At 35.6% G+C, this 26239-nt stretch overlaps 1 protein-coding gene across 1 annotated transcript in view; it reads left to right on the top strand.

The window, feature by feature from the left end:
- Positions 1 to 25835, top strand: part of LOC127845496 (fatty acid 2-hydroxylase-like) — a 42398-nt gene extending 16563 nt beyond the window's left edge. The window contains exons 2-7 of the mRNA XM_052376451.1: positions 9457 to 9621; positions 10939 to 11191; positions 13852 to 14018; positions 17299 to 17406; positions 18474 to 18615; positions 19757 to 25835. Of these exons, the coding sequence (XP_052232411.1) occupies positions 9457 to 9621; positions 10939 to 11191; positions 13852 to 14018; positions 17299 to 17406; positions 18474 to 18615; positions 19757 to 19812 (891 nt within the window). The 3' untranslated portion in view covers positions 19813 to 25835. The remainder of the gene's footprint in view (positions 1 to 9456; positions 9622 to 10938; positions 11192 to 13851; positions 14019 to 17298; positions 17407 to 18473; positions 18616 to 19756) is intronic.
- The last annotated feature ends 404 nt before the right edge of the window (positions 25836 to 26239 follow it).

Genomic DNA, 26239 nt, shown 5'->3' with positions numbered 1-26239 from the left:
GCTTCATGTATTTTGGCGGTTTCTTTGTCTCAGTAAAAAGCGCGCGAAAACTATGAAGACGTGTACAACGTCACGTGAAATGTGTTGGTGTATTTATTGAACAGCAAGTCAGGCGACATATGTGTGTTCAGTTGGAAAACCCCGTCTCGATTGGACATAATTTTTAATCACATCTTTTAATTGTCACATATGCCAAAAATTAATTTGCTACTTAAGAAAAAGGCTAATGTTTATGTTTATGAAATTCTTGAGTTTACTATTTAAAATGGAATGTACGGGATAATCTGGCATTGAACAGCGACGAGAAAAGAAGTAAGTATGCATTAATTGATAAGAGTTGCGCTGATACGGATGCATTGGGGAATCGATCCAGTTGGGATTATGCGAGTCTATGCGTGAGAAAAAGTGCTCAGCAATAAAATAAATGTCGTTATCCATGACTTTATAGGTTTTTTCTTAAAGAGTCATAATGGACCAAAATAACGTCATAAGTAACGTACAGAGGGGGCTCATTTTTCTATGTTATGTAATTTGTCATGTCGGCAAAATTGTTGCTCAATAATTTAAAGAAAATAATTAAAATATTAGATACACATAACACAACATGTACATGATTCTAGGCTAATTATTATCTAGCAAGGAAACCAACATTCTAAAGATGGTTGCCATTGCAGGAACCAATTGCGAAAGAAAAAGAGACACATTGTTGTAAATTTGTCTAAGTTATCTCTATAACATAACTATTAGGATAAACAGTGCACCCACAATTCGACCCGTGCTTTAAGACACACTCTTTATAAATTTGAATACGTGCAATACAAAAAGCTGTAACATAATTTTGAAAACTGAGTCGCGTCTAAGATAATGCAATTGCATACAAATTCAGTGCTATCAGCGCTTTGATTTAATTAAGGTAAATGCACTGCCGGGAAAAAAACTTGTGTCAATGTAGTCTACTGCTCAAACTCTTGATTGTTTTATCTTGCAAATTAATCAGTTATTTTATACCTGGTTTGAATTTTTATAAAATACTGGTAAGTTTGCATAAAGTTACACATTTTTATTGTAATAAAGATTTGTAATTGGAGAAAAGAGTTTGACATTTTTTGCTATCTCCCAATAGGTTTTTCTCCAAAAATACTGTTGAGCTTTATTTGTTTATTCTCTATTTATCTAATCTTGGCATCATGTTCTATTTGATAAATATGTACAACGAATTACTTGGCATGCATGTGTAAAGTCCAGTCAGATAAGAAACAGTAGGTTATCATTTGCATAGACTGCTGCCTGTATACATGTTATAGCATAAGATACAAATGTAAGCTAAAGATTGTTTAATGGGAAGGAAGATAGTCCTTACTTTCATGACATTTTGTATTCATTGAGATGTAATTTATTCTATTTGTTTTTTTGCTTCTGCAGAAGCAAATTAATTAATGCTGAGATTTGGCTGACAATACATTAAACTTACGGTAGATAAGAGAATTGGGATGTATTATCAGTTTAGAAGTTAACATACATACTACAGTACAACCTATGAGAGAAATGGATTGTGTCCCTGCAGAACTTCTACCTAATTAACTTAAATGAGTCACACAAGTTGGTACTACTTATGAATAATAATGCAATAAAAAGTGATAAGAAGAATTCTGCCTTTAATAATAATAATAGCCATTATTCTTTATTTCTACATGTACCTTCCAATTTTTTAACTTCACATTTTTTCTTGATACATTTATAACAATATCTAGAAGCAGAGTATTCTCACTAAAGAAGAGTTTGGGGGGTATGGTGTCAAATAAGTAAGTTGAATAAAAAATAATACCTTGGTGTAAAAAATATATATATTTTGTTTACCTTTTACTTTTTTGTGTGTGTGTGTGGGGGGGGGGGGGGGTGGTGTTTACAAACATATTTTAACATATATTTTTGTGTGGGATGTTTCTGGTATGCATGTATGATTGCTGTTTTTATTATCACAAGTTTGCACATTTATTCAAGAGCAGTTCTATGTGAAATAATTGAATATTGTTCTTTAAATTTGGCAAGTGTGTTTATGAAATTAATCGAAGTGCATACATGCCATACGTCCCGGATTGTCCGGGACAATCCCGGAAATGAAGAACTTGTCCCGCTGTCCCGGAAATCTGTCAAATGTCCCGGAATTTACAAAATCCAAATATACATGTACCTTTTCTTAGGCTTAACTGCACCTCGAATCTGTGTATATCTGCAGCGTCTCCATGACAATGCCTATCCTAATAGGCAGACTACGCTACGTGTCAAAATCGATCAATTAACAGGAGTCCTGTTATCATATTGATTGTCTCACGTTCGCGGTCAAACCGAAAAGGGAGCATTGTTTAATGTGGTTGTTAATTGACTTTAAATGTACTACGTCATTATTTCCCGCTGCGTAAGGGCAAAGGATAAATGTTCACACATCTGTGTGTAGCAGCGAAACAAGTGTGTAACTAATGTGTGACTGTCCGGATTTTAAGTTGACGATTTACCGGTACTGTTTTGTTGTATTTGTTTTATTGTGATTGGTTGTATGTATTGTGAATTGATTTGAGTTGACGATCTAACGGTACTGTTTTGTTGTATTTTTTATTATATAAATGTTATAAATGAATAAAGGCGTATCAACAACTACGCATTACACACCGGTCTTAATAACAATAACGCAGTGACGTCACCATCTATGTTTAGAAAGCTTACACTGAAAACATGTGGCTTAATTGTATCTAGTAACGGAAGTAGTAATGTTTAATTTGACGTTAATAGATCAAGTGTATTTCGGATAGGCTTTCAAACTTTTGCAATTAACGATGCGAAACAAACAAAAACGTACCAAAAATGCATATGTCTATAAATATCGCTACATTTTATACATGTCCCAGGAAATCGGCAAAAGTCCCGGACAATTTAACTCAATGTCCCGGAATTGGTCTGAAAAATTATGGCATGTATGTCGAAGTGTCATCCTGACACAGGCAGCAATGGCATAAATACAGAATCTAAGTACCCAAGAGAAAATAGGTTCAATACAATACTTAATTATCATGGATGTAAACAAATTGTAGTGCATAATGACAGTGAAATAAAGGAAAGTTTGAGTTTGTTAAACTGTTTAATAATTTCAAGATAGAGGATCTGAGTGTAAAATAAAACTCAGATTTAAATTCATGTGCTATGGTTGAGATTATTTACATGTTTATATATACACTTCAACACCGTTATTTCGAAGTCGTCGGGACCGTTAAAAAAACTTCGGATTAACGATAATTCGAAATAAACATTTGATAGAAGACTTCTTTGATTCTTTAAAAATAAAAAGTTGTGGAATTCGCATGGTCCGATGACACGGTAATTTTAATAATTGTTTTTACTTAAAAACGTTAACTATTCAGATAGCAATATATTTCTACTTGTAACAAATGGAGGAATAAAACGATTCTTTTAATCTTTTTATTTTTCTCTAATTACAGAACATATAAAATATCATGAATAGCACAAACTATCAGAACAAATAAAATATTACGAATAGCACATCATACATGTAAATACATATGAATACATTTTTCGTACAGTAAAAGGACAAGTTGCATAACTCTGGTTGTCATTTTTACGGAATTATGGCCCTTTTTTGACTTAGTAACTTTGAATATATGGTTAAATTATGTGTTTCGATCCACTTTACTTCAAAAGTATCAAGGCTATTGCTTTCAAACTTCAAATACTTTCATGCTATCATGAGGTTACTGTACCTGGCAAGTTGAATTTTACCTTGACCTTTGAATGACCTTGACTCTCAAGGTCAAATTATTAAATTTTGCTAAAATGGCCATAACTTTTTTATTTATGATTAGATTTGATTGATACTTTGACAAAACTACTCTTACCTGACATACCACAATAGACTCCACCCAAACCATCCACGTGCCCCCCCCCCCCCACCCGAATCCCCCCCCTTATTTTTTTTTTTTTTTGTTAAGATCATCTCACAAATGACCACCACACCCTCACACTATACCCCACCCCCCAATTTATTTTTTTTTGAAACGGTTAAAAAACACAAATATTTATAATTATTATTTTATTTTTGAAATACCGTCCAAAGGTGTAATTATCGGCTTTTGACGCGCAGCGCGCAGACGACATAGGTGTGTTATTACGCTCAGTGTTTTGCAGTTTTGACTTCGGATTAAAGATTGATAATTAGGTTCGAATTATAGTGTTGGGACCGACAGAATCACTTCGAATTAACGATTTCTTCGGTTTAACGAAGTTGGGATTAACAATGAAATTTTACATTGAACAAAGAAGATCTATAATCGGGACCCGAAAAATACTCTGAAATAACGGTGACTTCGGATTATCGGTGTTCGAAATAACGGTGTTGAAGTGTATATTTATTTTGCAAATCTTGGTATTTTAAAAGCATTTCCATAAGTTATTTATATTTATGCCCCCCTTTGAGGGGGTATATTGCTTTGCACATGTCGGTCTGTCGGTCGGTCTGTCAGTCTGTCCGTCCACCAGGTGGTTTCCGGATGATAACTCAAGAACGCTTGGGCCTAGAATCATGAAACTTCATAGGTACATTGATCATGACTCGCAGATGACCCCTATCGATTTTGAGGTCACTAGGTCAAAGGTCAAGGTCACGGTGACCCAAAATAGCAAAATGGTTTCCGGATAATAACTCAAGAACGCTTAGGCCTAGGATCATGAAACTTAATAGGTAGATTGATCATGACCTGCAGATGACCCCTATTGATTTTCAGGTCACAAAGTCAAAGGTCAAGGTCACAGTGACCCTGAAATAGTACAATGGTTTCCGGATGATAACTCAAGAACGCTTAGGCCTAGGATCATGAAACTTGATAGGTAGATTGATCATGACTCGCAGATGACCCCTATTGATTTTCAGGTCACTAGGTCAAAGGTCAAGGTCACAGTGACCCGAAATAGTAAAATGGTTTCCGGATGATAACTCAAGAACGCTTGGGCCTAGAATCATGAAACTTGATAGGTAGATTGATCATGACTCGCAGATGACCCCTATAGATTTTCAGGTCACTAGGTCAAAGGTCAAGGTCACAGTGACATCTAAACAGTATAATGGTTTCCGGAACATAACTCAGGAACGCTTAGGCCTAGGATCATGAAACTTTGTAGGTAGATTGATAATGGCTGGCAGATGACCCCTATTGATTTTCAGGTCACTATATCAAAGGTCAAGGTCACGGTGACCTGAAATAGTAAAATGGTTTCCGGATGATAACTCAAGAACGCTAATGGCTATGATCATGAAACTTCATAGGTACATTGATCATGACTTGCAGATGACCCCTATTGATTTTGAGGTCACTAGGTCAAAGGTCAAGGTCATGGTGACCCGAAATAGTAAAATGGTTTCCGGATGATAACTCAAGAACGCTTATGCCTAGGATCATGAAACTTCATAGGTACCTTGATCATGACTCGCAGATGACCCCTATTGATTTTGATGTCACTAGGTCAAAGGTCAAGTTCACGGTGACCCGAAATAGTAAAATGGTTTCCGGATGATAACTGAAGAACGCTTATTCCGAGGATCATGAAACTTGAAAGGTAGATTGATCATGACTTGCAGATGACCTCTAATAATTTTCAGGTCACTAGGTCAAAGGTCAAGGTCACAGTGACCCGAAATAGTAAAATGGTTTTCGGATGATAACTCAAGAACGCATATGGCTAGGATCATGAAACTTCATAGGTACATTGATCATGACTGGCAGATGACCCCTATTGATTTTCAGGTCACTAGGTCAAAGGACAAGGTCACAGTGACAAAAAACATATTCGCACAATGGCTGTCACTACAACGGTGAGCCCATATGGGGGGCATGCATGTTTTACAAACAGCCCTTGTTCTGTAATAATTAATATCTTAATTTCAAGTGAAGATACATGATTCAGATGACAAGGATGTCGGATGATATTAATTTATTTGTTTGTAATTTGTTGTCAAACTTAAAGCAAATTGTTTCCTTATTTTGCACGTTAAAGTTTGGCCCTATGAAAATCCTGTTAAGGGCCTTTCACTGTGCTAAAGCTGTAGGACTGAATTTACATTGCTTATAAAAAAATATTTCTGAGACTGCAGAATTTGTCAAAATGATATCATTGATCAGTTTTAGACTGAGATGTTTGCATAGTCCTGTGCATGACCTTACTGGGCAATATTGTTAACTGATGGTGACTGAAGTGCTCTTGAGTGGCAAACAAGTACAAAAAACTTATAGATTGATATCAGTGAGTGGCAAACAGATTAAATAAACTTACATATTGGTATTATTTGTGTTTTTTCACCATTGTGGGAATCTGGAAAGGTCCCTTTGGTTTGAGAAAAATCGGGTCATTTGACTAAAGTTGGAGAAGTAGTGTTGTTGTTTTTATTGGTTACAAATACCGGTTTATCAAAATTGAAAATTAAAGTGATTTCAATATTATATTTACTAAGGTTGCACTATAAAGCTGGATTAGAGATGAAATAATGTTGAGACACATATTTATAATAAATTAAGCCTGTCAGAGCTCAGTTTAAAACTGGGTCACATGAGGTAAAAACTAGATCACAAGGTGTTATTAATGAATAAGCTTTCTTAAACTTAGTTGTCGCATTCAAGTCAAATCTTCATAAAACTTAGTCAGCAGAGTTTGAAACTAAACGATTGCCTAGAATTTAATAATAATGTTTCATAAACTACTTTTATTATGCCCCCCTTCGAAGAAGAGGGGGTATATTGCTTTGCTCATGTGGGTCTGTCGGTCGGTCCGTCCACCAGGTGGTTGTCAGACGATAACTCAAGAACGCTTGGGCCTAGGATCATGAAACTTCATAGGTACATTGATCATGACTCGCAGATGACCCCTATTGAATTCGAGGTCACTAGGTCAAAGGTCAAGGTCACGGTGACCCGAAATAGTAAAATGGTTTCCGGATGATAACTCAATAATGCATATGCCTAGGATCATGAAACTTCATGGGTAGATTACTCATGACTTGCAGATGACCCCTATAGATTTTGAGGTCACTAGGTCAAAGGTCACGTTGACCCGAAATAGTACAATGGTTTTCGGATGATAACTCAAGAACGCATATGCCTAGGATCATGAATCTTGATAGGTAGATTGATCATGACTCGCAGATGACCCCTATTGATTTTGAGGTCACAAGGTCAAGGTCATGGTGACCCGAAATAGTAAAATGATTTTCGGATAATAACTCAAGAACGCTTTTGCCTAGGATCATGACACTTCATAGGTACATTGATCGTGACTCACAGATGACCCCTATTGATTTTCAGGTCACTAGGTCAAAGGTCAAGGTCACAGTGACAAAAACGTATTCACACAATGGCTGCCACTACAACGGACAGCCCATATGGGGGGCATGCATGTTTTACAAACAGCCCTTGTTACACTGAACTCTGCCTTCTGAGCATACATTTTAGTTCCATCTGGTCTTGGTCCCTCTTGTCTTGACAAAAATGATTGAATTTGTTTCTCTTGATTTATTTACAATTGGCCTTTTTTTGGCATTTTTTTTTCTTCCAGCTTCCTTCTGGAATGCCAAATAGTTATGATATTGAAATGGCACTATGATTATCTCCCAACATGTGAGAATTACACTTGCCAACACATGCCAACACCTGTATTTGTCTAGGCTACCTAAAAATATCATGTTGGTACCTTATAGGGACCTTTTCACCAATTTTGGCATTGTGTTGAAGCTTGTCATTAAATGCTTTATATTGTTAAATTTAAACATAAAAATCTCCAGTAAAAACCCCACAAGAATACAATTAAAAAAAGGAAACAAAAGTAATCCTCAACTGGGCTCGAACCACTGACCACTGGAGTCCTGGAGTAAAAAGTCTCCCGCCTAGACCACTCGACCATCCGTGCTTATGCTATAAGCGGATGTATTTTTTACTTATATAAGCAATCCTGGTAGTTTCTCAAAATATAACGGCAACAACAGAACTTTCCAAATTATTCAATCATTTCGCGTTTCAATTCTTTATACTTTTCAGGTTTTCAAATTGTCAAAAGATGCATATACTGGATATTTTAGAGCATGGTACATGTTCAGTACTACTATTTCCTCACAAATATCATAACTGAAACGAATATTTGTGAATGTGATACAACTGTTCTTAATTTTGTCAATTTACCAAAACGTGAAAAAGGCCCCTTTAACTTGAAACAATCACAGGTGCTAACATGTTGCTAGTGCAGCAGTACAAGTCATTTCTAAAACTACAAGTGACTGCTCCAAAACTTATATAAATTGCTTCAGAACCACAAGTCTTTGGCAGAACTACAAGCAATTGCTCTAGAACTACATGTTATTGGCAGCATTACAAGTCATTTGCCAGAACTACAAATCAGTGATCCAGGCCTACACATCATTGCCAGAAGTACAAGTCATTGCCAGAACTGCAAGTTATTGTCAGAACTACAAGTCATTGGGTGAACTACAAGTCATTTCCAGAACTACATGTCTAGGCCAGAATCACAATTCATTGCCAGAACTACAAGTCTTTGCCAAAGTTACAAGTCATTGCCTGAACTAAAAGTCATTGTCAGAACTATAAGTAATTGCCCAAACTACAAGTCATTTCCCTAACTTCTTTGGCAGAACTACTAGTTATTTCCAGAACCAAAAGTCATTGCCATAACTGAGTCATTGCCTGAATTACAGGACATTGTCAGAACTACAAGTCATAGTCAGAACTATTAGTAATTGCCTGAACTTAAATCTAGAACTGCAGGTCATTGCCAAATCTACAAGTCATTGCCTGAACTTAGTCATTGCCCGAACTAAAAGTCACTGTCAGAACTACATCTTATTGCGTGAACTACAAGTCATTCCCAGAACTACAAGTCATTACCAGGCCTACAAGTCATTGTCAGAACTACAAGTCATGGCCAGGCCTACAAGTCATTGCCTTAACTAAAAGTCATTGCATAAACTAAAAGTCATGGTCAGAATAAGCAATTACAAGTCATTGCCAGAACTACAAGTGATTGCCAGAACTAAGTCATTGTCATTACTAACAAGTCATTGCCAGAATTACATGTAATTGCCAGAACTTCAAATTATTGCCAGAACTAAGTCATTTCCAGAAATACAAATATTTGTCAGAACTAAAAGTCATTGTCAGAACTACAAGTCATTTTCAGAAATACACTTAATTGCCAGAACTACAAGTCATTCCTCCAGGAGAACAAGTTATTTCTCCGGAAGTACCAGTCATTTCTCCAGTACAACAACCAGTTTGGGCTTCTCATTTCTTGTAACTTTATTTTGGCCTATATGTTTGTTAAGAATGCCAAGTTCTGCATCAAATTACTGCAACAATTCTTTCTATAACAACAGTGCTTGTATTCTCTTTTCAGGAGCAGACAACTAAAAATGGGCACACAAATGGATATAGAAATGGCCATACAAAGCAGCATACAAATGGCACATCAACCAATGGCACATCAACCAATGGCACCTTGACCAAAGCCACCACAACAAATGGCACCTCAACAATCAGCAAGAAGGGTCTTCCACAATATGTAAGTAATGTTTCCCACAGTATATAAGTAGTCAGAAGTATAAACAAGGTACTTGGGGAGTAACAATATAACTGCATACATTAACAGCGTTTTTCCTCTACATGCATATACAATTTGTACCATAAATAAGCACCATTCCCAATCAAACCATTTTTCCCAATTTCAATGTTTTTTTTATGCCCCAACTATTTATGCCCCCAGTAGGGTGGCATATAGCAATAACCGTATGTCTGTCCGTCCGTCCGAAAACTTTAACATTGGCCATAACTTTTGCAATAGTGAAGATAGCAACTTGATATTTGGCATGCATGTGTATCTCATGAAGCTGCACATTTTGAGTGGTGAAAGGTCAAGGTAATCCTTTAAGGTCAAAAGTAAAAAAATACAATCCAAGGGAAGTAATAAGCTTTTAAACGGAGATAATTTCTAAACCTACCAAATGATATATTGAAATGTTATTTCAAAGCGGCGCAATAGGGGGTATTGTGTTTCTCACAAACAAATCACTTGTTTTCAATTAACTTAAAAATTCCCAATTCACAGAACAAACACAAATCTTGTATGCCACCACTAAAATTTTTGCATCAACAATCAAGTGATTGATTGTTAATAAACAGGGTAAGTAACTGATTAGCTTCCATTGTCAGAATACTTTGAAATTGTAGTGTTCAGAAGCCGCACAGGCTCATCAGGGACAACACTTTCATTTTTATGCCCCCGGATCGATAGATCGTGGTATATTGTTTTTGGCCTGTCTGTCTGTCATTCATTCTGTCATTCTGTTCCAAAACTTTAAGGTACAGTAAAGTTTTGCAATAACTTTTTAAATATTGAACTTGGCAACTTGATATTTGGCATGCATGTGTATCTCATGGAGCTGCACATTTTGAGTGGTGAAAGGTCAAGGTCATCCTTCGAGGTCAAAGATAAAAAAAATTATGTCCAAAAACTTTAATGTACAGTAAAGTTTAGCAATAACTGTTTAAATATTGAACAAAGCAACTTCATATTTGGCATGCATGTGTATCTCATGGAGCTGCACATTTTGAGTGGTGAAAGGTCAATTTCAAGGTCATCCTTCAAGGTCAAAGTTATAAAAAAAAGCGGCGCATTAGGGGGCATTGTGTTTCTAACAAACACATCTCTTGTTATGGAAGTTTTTGTTTTAAGAAAGTCTTTCCTTAAAGAAAATCCATTGAAGGTGGAAAGTGTTGGCTCTGATTAGCCTTTGCAGGCTGCACATGCATTAAGCCTTCAGAGAATGAGGCTCAAATCAGTCTCCCATCCTGGCCATGATCACTTTCTTGTGCTTCTCAGGATGACCTGCTGGACTGGTCTCGGCCCATATTCTGGCAGGTGGGTTCGCTGGGCAAGAAATACGATGAGTGGGTTCACAGTCCCATAGACTCTTCGCTTTGGCTGTTTGAGAATGCCTTCGTGGAGTACTTTTCCAAGGCATACTGGTGGACTGTTCTGGTCTATTGGGTGCCCATCTTGACCTACCTCGTCTGTAACGCCTGGGGACAGTTCGTGGAGAAGCCATACATGTGGAGCGTCCTGGGATTGGGAGGTAGCAGGGTTTTAGTTTTATCTGTAAAATGTATTTTTTACTCATGTAAAATGAAATTTTCTGTGGGTGGTTTTTTACAAACAATGTAATTAAAACACTAAATGTCAGAGAAATGTAATAACACAAACCTGACCAGGCAACATTTTGAAACCCATGTAAATTATGTTACACTTGTCATTGTTATTTCATTATGCAAATTTAATTATTAATAACAAGAAAAACAGGTAGAACATAAAATAATAGATATAGGTTTAAATATTTTTTAATTTGTGCCGCATATTTATTATAAAATGGTAATTAAAGAGCTTAGATTCATAATATTGAAAAGGCTATGTTTAAATTTGTGTTTATTTAATTATAGATTATTGCAAATTGCACATGCATGTAAAAGAATATTAACGAATAGTGTTACTAAGAATTACATTTATAATGATTCATTTTCCCAATGTCATGGTTAATTTTGCTATTTTGCCAAAATAAATGCCACGGGGTGTAAAATATAAACCAAAACAAAATTTCTTCACTTACAGGTCCAAAGGAGTCTAGCTTGTCTTTAGATCATTTAAATAAATAAGAAATGTCTTAAAAATTACCGGAAATATTTTCAAACTATTTTATATGTTTCACCTCTAGTTGTTGAAGAATAGCTCATGATCGATTTACATCTATATCAATGGAAGATCATAAGCATGCCCTGGTGATTATAGGTCATCATGTAAACCATCCTTTGTATGCAAGTAACTCACATCTTGTAATTCTTAATTCTTACCCTTTCATCCAAAACAAAACTTATTGTATTATGTTTAATCATGCATACCACACAAGCAAAGTAATCCAAGTAACAGATGACAGCTTCCTTTCATAACTCACATTCAGTATTGATTGGACTAGCTGGGATATTTTGTGTGTTAGATGTTAATATTTATGCCCCCCTTCAAAGAAGAGGGGGTATATTGTTTTGCACATGTCCGTCGGTCCATCGGTCTGTCTGTCCACCAGATGGTTTCCGGATGATAACACAAGAACGCTTAGGCCTAGGATCATGAAACTTCATAGGTACATTGATCATGAATGGCAGATGGCCCCTATTGATTTTCAGGTCACTAGGTCAAAGGTCAAGGTCACAGTGACTCGAAATAGTAAAATGGTTTCCGGATGATAACTCAAGAATGCTTAGGGATAGGATCATGAAACTTCAAAGGTACATTGATCATGACTGGGAGATGACCCCTATTGATTTTCAGGTCTATAGGTCAAAGGCCAAGGTCACAGTGAATCGAAATAGTAAAATGGTTTCTGGATGATAGCTCAAGAATTCTTACGCCTAGGATCATGAAACTTCATAGGTACATTGATCATGACTGGCAGATGACCCCTATTGATTTTCAGGTCACTAGGTCAAAGGTCAAGGTCACTGTGACAAAAAACGTATTCACACAATGGCTGCCACTACAACTGACAGCCCATATGGGGGGCATGCATGTTTTACAAACAGCCCTTGTTATCCCCTGTCATAGGCGGAGGGATATTGTTTTGGCATTGTCCTGTTTTGAGTGTCAAATATAACACTATTTTGTCCAGAAGCATATTGGCGGGGGATATCAATTCAACGGATTTGCTTGTTTAATTTTTATTTCATGATTCAGTAACTTGGTTCTCTTAAAGAATTACTTTTTTATGTCATTAGTTTCATCTTTTTCTTTTTTATTTGGCATAAACTTTCCTTGTTATTAAGTGTTGTAAAATTCCTCAGCACATAGAAGTGTTAACATATCTAAATAGCTAAATTAAAGGTCATCATCATGCTTTTTAGGTCAAAGGTCAAAATATTGGATTTCCTTTGTCAGAAAACTGAAGGTCCAAGCTCTAACCTCCCATGAATTGCAAGATTTAGTAGAAATATAATCAATATATACATGTAATGGTGTGTTAGACACTACAATTTTATTACAACTTACTAATTCATGGTCCTTTTTTGGTCAAATGTAAAAATTAGGAGCTTCTGGTCAAACTTACGCTTTATTCAGTCATTTTACTTGGATATGATATATTTTGAGGAAAGCCTTTCATCATTTAACACATAAACATAATTTGACTGCTTCATGTGTGCAGACTTTGAAAAAATTATTTTCTTCCTGTTGAAGAGCAAGACAAAATGTTTAGCTTAGAACTAGCATCCCCAGTCCTATAGAATTTCAAGATAAATAGACACAATGTTAACCTAAACACTGTGAGAGACAGTGTAATCCATAAGAGTATTGTAAAAGGTAAAAGTAATTGAAGTAAATAATATATGAACTGTTACCTGCAACACTTTGAATAGCCACCACTCTTGTGGCATCGACAAATATGATATGCTCTGTGGGAAATATAGCCTAATGCATATGAATAAAGTGTTGTCCAAGATAAGTCTGTGAAGTCTGCACAGGCTAATTAGGGATAACAAGTTACACCAAAAGTGGATTTTCTTTGAGAAGAGTTTTCCTTTAAATAAGGATTGCATTAAAAGCAGAAAGTACTGTCCCTGATTAGCCTATTTGCACATGAATTAAGCCAATTTTTCCAGAAGAAGGCACATATGGAAAATTATTGATGTCTATAAAATTGCAAGTACCCCAAGCACAGCTTGAGTTGCTAACACTACTGGTGTTCTATTTCAGAAACTCAGGTGCCAGTGGTGATGTTTCCAGTCCTGTTTTTCACAGGTTTTCTGCTCTGGACCCTGGATGAGTACGTACTCCATAGGTGGCTGTTCCACCGCAAGCCCCCAACCAACTCTAAGTTTCTGATCACACTGCACTTCCTATTCCATGGACAACATCATAAGGTGAGGCCACGGTTTTTCAAAGATAGCATCCTAAAGTGATTATCACACTCTAAACAAGCTTCTTAAGTTAAGTGTCACTTTTCTATGGACATAATCATAAGGTGAGTTATCACACTTTCAAAGACAGCATCATAAGTTGAGTCCAACACTTCCATAGGCAACATCATAAGTTGTGTCTAACATTTATATGGATAGCAACATTTTGAAAGTCACACACCTTCATTAACAGCGACATAATGTGAGACTAACACTTCCATTTTGTCTGAGTTTCAGATTAAGTCTTTTGGAAAGTTAAAAGGAAACACAGATAATGATTGGTCTAAGTTTTAACTTATTTAGTTTAGCTAAATTGCATAGAAAGCCTAAGGCTTATTTGAAACGCTCTTTGAGTCGATTTCCTGTGGCTAGAAGTTGAACCAGTACTTGGTGTCTATGGGGTAAATCTAAAGAATGCTCCCACTATGGGGAATGAACCTGTGACCTCCAAATCGCTAGGCGGACACCATATCCACTACACCATATTGACGCCTATGACTGGTCTGTTGTTGTATATACCATGTCTCTGAATACTCTTACATGTTGGATTCATTGTGTGATGATCAGAAAATTCTTGACTACGTTCTGGGTGACCAGGACACTTTTTTCATTCAGCACAGAGTGAAATCTTCTATCATTCCGAAGAAAATTAGTGAGTTTTTATGAAAGCATGTTTTAAAATTTAAGATTGTTTTGATTGAGAATGATTGTATATTGTTTGAAACATCTATTACATAAAAAGTTTACTTATTTACAGACGTCCAGATAAGATATGTATTTGCGTTAAAAAAATCATAGACAATTTCCAAATACGCATGAATGATACTTTAGATGAGTGAAAATATTCATCATTAAAATTGGCATCTTGTGCAATTATTAGTTGGACCAACATTGCCCCAATTCAGATTATTGGATCAGCCATTTCAAAATGCATGTTTATGTAAACAAGAGTAGATGTTTTTTATTGTAAATACATGTTTTCTGCATGTTCATTTATAAAAAAATTATTAAATACAAAATCAAATTTTAAATTCTCCTGCAAAAGTCTTAAATTATGCCCCCCTTCGAAAAAGAGGGGGTGTATTGTTTTGCACATGTCTGTCGATCGATCGGTCCGTCCACCAAATGGTTTCCGGATGATAACTCAAGAACCCTTAGGCTTAGGATCATGAAACTTCATAGGTACATTGATCATGACTAGCAGATGACCCCTATTGATTTTCAGGTCACTAGATCAAGGGTCAAGGTCACACTGACTCAAAACAGTAAAATGGTTTCTGAATAAGAACGCTTACGCCTAGGATCATGAAACTTCAAAGGTACATTGATCATTACTGGCAGATGACCCCTATTGATTTTCAGGTCACTAGGTCAAAGGTCAAGGTCACAGTGACTCTAAACAGTATAATGGTTTCCGGAACATAACTCAGGAATGCTTAGGCCTAGGATCAAGACTTCATAGGTACATTGATCATGACTGGCAGATGACCCTTATTGATTTACAGGTCAAAGGTCAAGGTCACAGTGATTCGAAACAGTAAAATGGTTTCCGGATAACTCAACAACTACGCCTAGGATTATGAAACTTCAAAGGTACATTGATCATGACTGGCAGATGACCCCTATTGATTTTCAGGTCACTAGGTCAAAGGTCAAGGTCACAGTGACTCAAAACAGTTAAATAGTTTCCGGATTATAACTCAAGAACGCTTACGCCTAGGATCATGAAACTTCATAGGTACATTGATCATGACTGGCAGATGACCCCTATTGATTTTCAGGTCAATAGGTCAAAGGTCAAGATCACGGTGACTCGAAATAATGGTTTCCTGATGATAACTCAAGAATGCTTATGCCTAGGATCATGAAACTTCATAGGTACATTGATCATGGCTGGCAGATGACCCCTATTGATTTTCAGGTCACTAGGTAAAATGTCAAGGTCACGATGACTCGAAGTAGAAAAATGGTTTCCGGATGACAACTCAAGAGTGCTTACGCCTAGGATCATGAAACTTCATATGAACATTGATCATGACTGGCAGATGACCCCTATTGATTTTCAGGTCACTAGTTTAAAGATCAAGGTCACAGTGACTCGAAGCAGTAAAATGGTTTCCGGATGATAACTCAAGAAGGCTTAAGCCTGGGATCAGGAAAGTTGATAGGGACATTGGTCATGACTGACAGATGACCCCTATTGATTTTCAGTACTCTAGGTCAAAGGTCATTGTCACAGTGACTTGAAACAGTAAAATGGTTTCCAGATGATAACTCGCGAATGCTTAGGGTTAGGATCAGGAAAGTTCATGGGGACATTGGTCATGACTGACAGATGACCCCTATTGATTTTCAGGACTCTAGGTCAAAGATCGAGGTCACAGTGACCTGAAGCCACTACAACTGACAGCCTATTTGGGGGGCATGCGTGTTTTACAAACAGCCCTTGTTTTGTATTTTACTCATCAGCTTAAAAAGTCATGAGTGAAATACTCTTATCTTAAATTATTTATAATAAGTAGTGCTTATATTAGCTTGTGTTTGTTAAATGTTTAAGATGTTTGTGTACAAAGAAAGTTTTCTAAGCTTTTGATGTTTGTTTCTTTGAATGAGAATGAGGCTACATTTATCAGCTGTCCAACAATTTAAAAAGTGGTCACTTGACTATACATGTAGTAGAATCCAAATGCCAGCAGCAGCCGGTTTGACCACTTCCATATACTGGCTGGTGTGCACAGGTTGGACAGTATTTTGGTTGTTGAATAAGTTTTATTTGCTTGTCAAGCTCCAATATAGGATATCTGAGTTAATCATTTTTGCATGATATACTTGTTTCTATTATAAAATATATGTTTCATGTTGTTTTTTGTTTACATTCAGTGGCCAATTTAAATATTTTCTCAGCTATTCTTTCAGCCTAATGTTTTTTCTTATTTTGTTAAGAACATAAATAATGCAGTACAGTTTTTGTTACTTGTATAAATTATTATGAGCTTTGCTCTAGGAAAAAAGGGTACTACACCAAAACTGGATTTTCGCATAGAGACTTTCTTTAAATTTAAAATTCCATACAAGCAGAAAGTGACTCCCCTTTTCAGCCTGTACTAACTCCACAGGTTAACCTGGGACAACACTTGATGAATATGCACTTAACCCTGTTTTTCAGGAGTTAGGCTCATATAAATAAACCAGTGTTTTTACTAGATTGTTAATTATTTACTTAACCATGTTGTGTACATTTCAGTCCCCCATGGACCGTAACCGGCTGGTTTTTCCTATTGTACCAGGTACACTGATGGCCTTTCTCATTTGGAATGTTTATCTCCTCTTTTTCCCGATTCTTATAACACAGGTAAGTGCTTTACTGACAGACATGGTAACTGTTACTTTAGTTTTTCTGTACCTGTAAGCACAGTCAAAATGTTATACAGAAACTTGCTGTTAAATTTATTATGTTTTCGAAGATACTACCATTATAAACTTATATCTGAGTTGAATGGATTGGGATGAAAGAGCATTTCATGGACAATATGTGACATTATTACGCAACATTCCATTTTTGATGGCTCAAAGTCACAAGTAATGACAAAACAATAGGAGCACGGTGTTTAAGATTGTGCATGTTTTTATCTTCGCTGCGCTCTTAGAAGAAGGGGCTTCATGCATGTGCAGAGAGTATTGTCACAGATTAACCTGTACAATTATTATTTTTGGGTTTAAAGGGGATTTTTTCGAAAATAACTTAATTACAGCACAACTCTTTATATATTTGGGCTTGTTCTTAGTTACATGGAAGTCATGAATTAATTCATGGGGCCGCTAACATGGAATTGTTCCATATGAAAAGATATGCATGCAAAGCAGTAAAATCTTGATGCGCCAGGTAAGGGAAGTTTCATGCATGTGCAATTCTTTTTACATTTTGTTTTCACATACATGTACCATGACTGCAATGATTCAAAATTTTCTAGTATGTTGTTTGCTTTAGAATTTTTATTAATTTGTTTCCCAAAGAGTTCAAATACCTTAAATGAACTTTTGTGTGGGAAAACTGGGCTAAATATATGTGCGTAAAATCTGATCCCAGATTTGACTGTGAAATCTGTACAGCCTTATCAAGTAAAACACTTTCTGCTTTTATAAAATATTTGGTTTGTAAAAAAGTCTCTTCAAAACAAAAATCCAGTCTAGGTGCAGTGTCCTCCCTGATAAGCCTGTCCTGTCAGGGATGACACAAAGCATAGGAATTAAGCTCCATTATCCCAGAGTGGGGCTCATGTGCAGTAAAGCACGTTCTCAAACACCTTTTTATAGCTAAGCCAACTATGTAACTATTTGTGACTTGCAAATGTTTTAAGCAGGATTTCCAAAACGAGTCTCAAATGTACATGTACATGTATATGATTGATGTAATTTCAGATTTTAATGGCTGGCACAATTCTTGGCTACCTTTGTTATGATCTGACCCACTATTACCTGCACCATGGGTCTCCGTCCCTTACATATTTCAAGGATCTGAAAACATACCATGTGAAGCATCATTTCAAGGAACAAAATCAGGGTGAGTAATATGCTGCCCCAACCAATAGTCTGAGTGTATTACATTGTATATCATTCACCAACTAAACCCTTATGTAATGACTTGTTATCACATCAACCATAAAACACATACCGGTACAAAACACATGCAAATGAAACGAATATATGCAAAGAGTGAGACTGAGTTATAACCTTTTATTGGTATTTATTCTCCACAGATATAAGACCAATACTCATTTGCCTTTGCCTAAATCCAGACTTAGTTCCAGATATGACCCAGCAGATAATAATTTTCAACTAGGTTCTGTTTGTGTTTTTATTAATATTAATTGCGATATTTTGAACAAAACAACCCAGGCAATCAGACAGTATCTAGCAAAACCCTCTTAAAACGGTTGCTTTTTGAGAAATTATAATTTTTCTCATTTAAAATAATGTTCAAACAAACTCTGTCAATCCGAACCCATCTTATGTTTTTATGCTCCCCCAAAATTTATTTTGGGGGGAGCATATAGTCGCTGCTTTTTCTGTCCGTGTGTGCGTCTGTCTGTCTGTCCGTGCACAATTTTTGTCCGGGCTATTTCTTAGCAACTAATGACCGGAATTCAATGAATCTTAATGGGAAGCTTCACTACCAAGAGGAGATGTGCATATTATCAGCGGGTTCTGGTCGGATGATTTTTCACAGAGTTATGGCCCTTTGAAATTTTCTATAAAAAAATTCTTGTCCCCCCCAACTACTGTGCCCTCTAGACGTTTCCTTTTATCTGAATATATAGTGCAATATTGTGACAAAAAAAACCTTTGGGGAGCATCACCTGATGGTTTCTTGTTTGAGACAGATGCTCAAAGCATACTATCTGGTTTGTCATTAAATTGTTTCATGGTAAATTGCCAATTGTTTCATGGCACATTGCCTATTTTGCCATGGCACATTGCCAATTGTTTCATGGCACATTGCCATTGTTTCATACCACATTGCCTATTTTGCCATGGCACATTGCCAATTGTTTCATGGCACATAGCCAATTGTTTGTTGCACAATGCCGATTGTTTCATGTATCATTGCCAATTGTTTCATGTCAGATTGCCTATTTCTTAATGGTGCATTGCTGATTGGTTCACGGCACCTTACCCATTCATTGTTTCCTGGCACATTTCAGGCTTTGGTATTTCCTCCAAGCTGTGGGACTATCCATTTGGAACGCTGATAAGATGAGGCTCTGTACCATCTAGATTCTAGAATCTACACAACCTGACAGCTGTGTCCTCTATCTACAAACATGGAGATCTGAAGACTACATTTAAACATGCAAACATGAATATGAAATATTCTTGTCTTTTCTTACATAATCACACTTAATTCTTGAAATCTCTTCCTTTAGCATGGAATCATCATAAACTGTCCATCTAACAGTCCATCCCTTACCAATTCCTCTTCAAAACAGTTTCCATTATATCTGACTAAAGTAGGGCCCAAAAAGTCATCAGTTCTTCAAAAGGAACAGTTTTTCCTTGTATCCCACTTAGATAGGGTCCAAGAAGTAAGCAGTGCTGGAATCACTTTATCTGTCAGCTCTGGAACTTGTCTTAACTTTAAATCCACCAGAGTTAATGGATTTTGAACTTAACTACTGGTATATTAGACCCTGTGTGGTGCACTTGAACTAGGCTGCTACATGTGTTTTACTATAAGATAAAAATGGTCGAACTACAGCTCTATATTTTGAGAGCTCAAGGACGGTATCAAAGTATTTGTCTAGACTGTTATCTTATCTTTGATCAGGCAGTTTGAAAGCCATAGAGTCACATAAAACCATCTTGTCCCTTGCTCAAAGGTCAAGGTCACATTTAGAGGTCAAAAATCTAATATGGCCATTATAAATTTTTCTAGACTGTAATATGGCTTGTTATTGACTTTGATATGCAAAAAATTTACAAACTTTCTTTATTACGACATTTAGTTGTGTCCAAACATGTCATAGAGTCATTGATGTCTGTTTCAAGTCTTTTGTCTTAATCCTGTTTTTGCCCATATGTCAAAGTCAAAGATATATTTTATTATAAGATATAGTTAGATTTGGTCAGATAGTTGTTCTTGAAAAAATCTGGGTTCTTATTACCAAGTTAAAACTCGATAAAGTTGTAGCCATCAAGGAAATTTAAAAGGACCATCAACCGCGTTTGACCAAAAAAAAGTTCTAAAATACCGTATTTTTTACAATTATTAGTATAGATTGATTAAAATATCACGACTGGTATATTACATTACTGGAAAAAAAAAAAAAGTTTTCATAGTTTCAGTATATTCGGTAATAAATTTTACTGGGTACAGGTACCAGGTAACTACCAGTTAACTTTAAATAACGCTAGTAGATTGATCATCATCGTCACGTGGAAAACACAGGAATGCAAATTGTGCATGCATAGTGAATTGTATATATTTTATATGTAAAATGATCAATCTACTTGCGTTATTTATAGTGTGTATATCGTTATGTCACATATTTCACGATGAACTTTTGATTTCATATGCAAAATTTTATCACCGAATATACTGAAAATATTTTTTTTTTCAAGTAATGTAATATGCCAGTCGTGATATTTTACTAATTATATATATTTAAGAAATTTTCTTTTTTCGTCAATCGCGGTTGACGGTCCCTTTAAGTTGTGGTCAAAGTATTGGTCATCTTTGATCAAGTAAAACACAAAGTTAAATGACACCACTTCCTAGTGAATTATTTCTTAGTTGATGTTGCTAAATTGTAGAAAATTTTGACTTACAACTAGGAAAGCTATAATTTGCGTTTTGGTATCTCTGGTTACTGTATATGCTAACAGCATGCTAAATCATAGTACATACAACTTCATTAATCTACATCAAATAATGGTTTGAGCAAACTGGGTATAGCTACTATTTTGAACATTAAAACATCATTGTTCATGGTATTTTCTTGAATAAAGTGCATGGAAAAAGAATTATATTGGATTATTGTGGACAAACTGTGTCATTGTTATGTAATTAAATATTTAATACATAGAGAATTTATTTTATTTAAAACAGAGCTTTTTTATCTTTTTAATCATATCAAGTTTTTGCTTTTGTAAGAAAATCAAGAGTAATTATCAGGGATATTTAGTCCAGAGGATTTTGTTTTGAATATCATAATAATTATTATTTATTAATTGATGAAAGATATGTATTCAAAATATATTATGCACATATTTGTACATTTGTTAAACATGTTATTTTATTTAATGACAATACATGTAATTGTATGCAATCCATCATAGTAATTGGGTTATTAATTTATGAATGGCTTCCTTATATGTAAAATTTTGGTAATTTGTATTGTGTATGCATAGCTAGTAATGCCTTGGTATTTATTATTGGAGCCTTATTCTCTGAAAACTGCTCAATGCATGTGTATAAAGTGTCGTCCCAAATTAGCCTGCACAGTCACACAGGCTTACCACAGACAACAATATACTCCTAGACTGGATATTCCTTTAGAAGAGACTTTTTTTTTACAAAAAAAATACCATACAAGTAGACTGGCTTATCTAGGACGACACTAAGCCCGGTTTTCACAGAAAGAGGCTCAAAGGTACACTGTTGGTAAGATGTATTTTGTATGCATAGTTATTAAACACCTTGGTATTTGTTATTGTAAACGAGATTGGTTTTTATTGTAAAACAGATGCAAATAGTGATTAGTTGTTGTTAACTCTATGTCATCCTCTGTCTATAGAGAGTGCTCCCATTAAAGAAAGCAAACTCATCTGTTGATACAGAATACTTTGAACTACAGACTTGTTCACAGATAATTAACCCTTTCCTACTTTAAAGAAAAGTGAAAGTGGCTTTGTGCAAATTTGCTGCTCATAAGTATCTAAGGTTTAGAGATGAAGCCTTAAAAACTTGAATATAGTAAGAATGGTCTTGAATTAAATATTACTTTATAAGGGACTACAAATGCGTGAAAATTCGTATCTAAGTGGTAAAGGGTTAAGTTTGACTTGTTCTTCACATTCTTAGGATTATATCGACCAATCACACAAAGGTTAACTGCTTACAAGCCATCCATTTACATCCATAAATACTAGATATGCAAGTTGTTACAAGAGTTTTCTTTCATTTTCCATCTTTATAGTATATAGAATGTCTGATTTATGTGCTGTGTGTTGTAGTTTGACTTGCTTTTGTGTAGCATCAAACACATCTCAATCCAAGTTTGTTTGTGGAAACGTTTGAATTTTATTTGTTTTCTAATCATGTTTATTTGTTAACTGACTTGAATATTAATTACAAATTAAAGTGACTCAATGCTGTACATTATACAATGGAACAGATGCTGCATTCTTATATGTTATTGATGTTTTGTTATTTAACTGATAAGGGCATTGTTTTAATTTTCTGGATCAATTATTGACTTCAAAATACAACTGACATTCATCTAAGTTTAAAGATTGCTTTTGTCAATTTTTATTATGTCCCCCACCCACTATAGTGGGGGACATATTGTTTTTGCCCTGTCTGTTGGTTGGTCTGTTGGTTTGCGCCAACTTTAACATTTGCAATAACTTTTGCAATATTGAAGATAGCAACTTGATATTTGGCATGCATATGTATCTCATGGAGCTGCACATTTTGAGTGGTGAAAGGTCAAGGTCATCCTTCAAGATCAGAGGTCAATTATATGTGGCCAAAATCACTTATTTTATGAATACTTTTGCAATATTGAAGATAGCAACTTGATATTTGGCATGCATGTGTATCTCATGGAGCCGCACATTTTGAGTGGTGAAAGGTCAAGTTCAAGGTCATCCTTCAAGGTCAAAGGTAAAAAAAAAAGCGGCGCAGAAGGGGACATACTAACTTTAATAATATAATACTTTCATTCCTGCCCTTGAAGGTGGCATTTAGCTGTCACAGTGTCTGTCATTGCGAGTGTCCATTGCCCATCTGAAAACTCCTGTCTCATTAATAACTTTGCCATATATTGATAGATTTAAGAAAACAATCTCTTCCTTAAAAGTTAAGGTCACACATAGAGAATAAAGGTCAGATTTTAACTTTACCATATGCGTCTTGTTCTGAGAAAACTGGGCTTAATTCTTGTGCGTAAAGTGTCATCCCAGATTAGTCTGTGCAGATGCACAGGCTAATCAGGGACGGCACTTCTGCTTTAATGATATTTTTAGTTTCAAGGAAGTCCCTCCTTACCAAAAATCAAGTTTAGGCGGAAATTGTCCTCCCAGATAAGCCAGTGCGAACTGCACAGGCTAATCTGGGACGACACTTTACGCACATGCATTATGACCAGCTTTCACAGAACAAGACACATATATAGATGAATTTTAAAATATGTGGAATAAATATTAACCATAATAGACCTCAAAGGTCAAGGTAACACTTATAGGTCTAAGTTAAATTTGATAACAAATTTGTGATGCGGGGTCGTCTGTGTCCTATCAACACATGTTTTGTGTGATTTTATTTCAATACTTGGAAAACGCAATTCTTTTGCAAAGTGTTAGTTGACAAAATGTATTTTGGTGTTGTTCAAGAAGGCATTGTCAATATCAACATAATTGTTGTGCATGACATAACGTACACATTTTACAGAATCTTCAAGCTCTTGGTTTAAAAAGAATACTAGAATGTTAATGATACGTTTTTTTCTGCCTCAACACCCCAGCTGTCCCTGTCTGCAAGTGAAACATATTAATGTATGTAACATAGATCATTTACTATGTCATATCAGAGTTTTCTTTGTAAAATATATAATGGCAATTTATTATCAAATGTTTAATCTTTAGTTCAAATAATATATAAGTATAGTTGTTAAAATAGTATTAATTGCAGGGATATCACTGGGTATGGATAGAATGGTTGTTAACTTGCCTTAGATAATGAAATTTGTTTTTCGTTATTATTTTGTTATGTTTAAAGTACTTATTATTGGATTCATGTTATTGTTAAAGATTTATTTGATACAGACTTTAAACATTCCAAACCAATGTGTATTACAAACAGGTACATCTTTAGGTTATTCAGGATCATATGAATATAATCATACATAACATCTTCAATTCACTATTTTGGGTCCTGTGGGTTTAAAACCTAGGCCAATGGGTCAAATTAAAGAAAATGCTTGTGAGCGATCTAGACGCCACCTTTATTAACCAATCTTCATTGATCTTGGCCAGAACATTTGTTAAGAGTCAGTGGGTTGGTCATGTGACACCAGTGGGTTGGTCATATGACACCAGTGGGTTGGTCATGTGACACCAGTGGGTTGGTCATGTGACACCAGTGGGTTGGTCATGTGACACCAGTGGGTTGGTCATGTAACACCAGTGGGTTGGTCATGTGACACCAGTGGGTTGGTCATGTGACACCAGTGGGTTGGTCATGTGACATTCATGATATGACTCATTTGCTGAAAAATATGTGAAAAGTCAATCTAAGTCATGTTCCAAAACTGGGTCACAAACTGGGTCTCTTGTTAAAATGATAGAATAACTCATAAGGCTAATTAAATGCCCAATCTTCATTAAACTTGGTGAGAATATTTGTTCACAGCTAGCCGCTTGAGTTCGAAACTGGGTCACCAAGGTCATTTCATCAAATGTTAAATAAAAGTTGTGAACACATTTGTTTGCACAAATTTTTATGAAACTTGATCACAACAAGTGAGATCTGCAAACTGTGATATGCTTCCTGTCCTTTGACAAAAATTGCCAACATGAGGTGGGAAGTTTTACTTTTGTGGCTGTCCTTGAACCACATGAAAACTCCAAGCCACTTTTTTTTACTCATTAGTTTAAAAAAAAAATGTGGTTTGTTAAAGACCATGGTTGCTAGCAGAATAGTTTAGTTCCTTGAGGTCTGTGGTGAATGCCTTAGGGCCATTTGCCCTCTTGTGTGCATGATTGTTATGTTTCAATAGGTAAAATGTTCAACAATTAATTGTGTGGTCTTAGTAAATACGATAGCTGATGATGATTCTTGAAAGAAATGAGGTGTTTACATAGTATGTATACCAGTCATTCAAACGATTACTGTATACTAGTAATAGTAGGAGTTAGCTCGTTTATTCTTATATATAATATGAGCAGCATTTAGAAAGAATGGGTCTTATGTTGTATATGGCATTTGGGAAGGCTGGTCAGGAGCTACCCTTTCTGCAAGGAAATCTTGCGAGTACACATGCTGATATGGAGTTATGAGAACTGCATGTGGCAGAAGACCCATTTTCTGTGGCTAATATTCTGTGCATATCAAGCCTGTTTGTAGATAAATATTATTAAATACTGAATATCATTAGTAAATACAGAGTAACATTATAAAATGCATATAAAAATTGTTAAAAAAAGATCAGCTTTATTAAATACATTTATGTAAAACGTTTTTGGTTTTGTAGTTTTGGACATTCAAATCTCAATAGAGTTTATTTAAACTAATGTCAATTAAACATTAACTTGTATTAACTTGTTTATAAACAATGAACTGGAGTTTTTGTGTTTCTACACCATCATTCTCATTGTTTTTGTTCACATATTTTCTCCATCATTGGGGCATACAGAGAATTCCAGACATTGACCTATGCAATACCTTCATGTTTAAATTCATGCAA

Source organism: Dreissena polymorpha, chromosome 9 (genome assembly GCF_020536995.1).
Source record: "Dreissena polymorpha isolate Duluth1 chromosome 9, UMN_Dpol_1.0, whole genome shotgun sequence".
NCBI lineage: Eukaryota > Metazoa > Mollusca > Bivalvia > Myida > Dreissenidae > Dreissena > Dreissena polymorpha.
The sequence above is the reverse complement of the archived record's forward strand: the minus strand, read 5'-3'. Positions and strand labels throughout refer to the sequence as shown.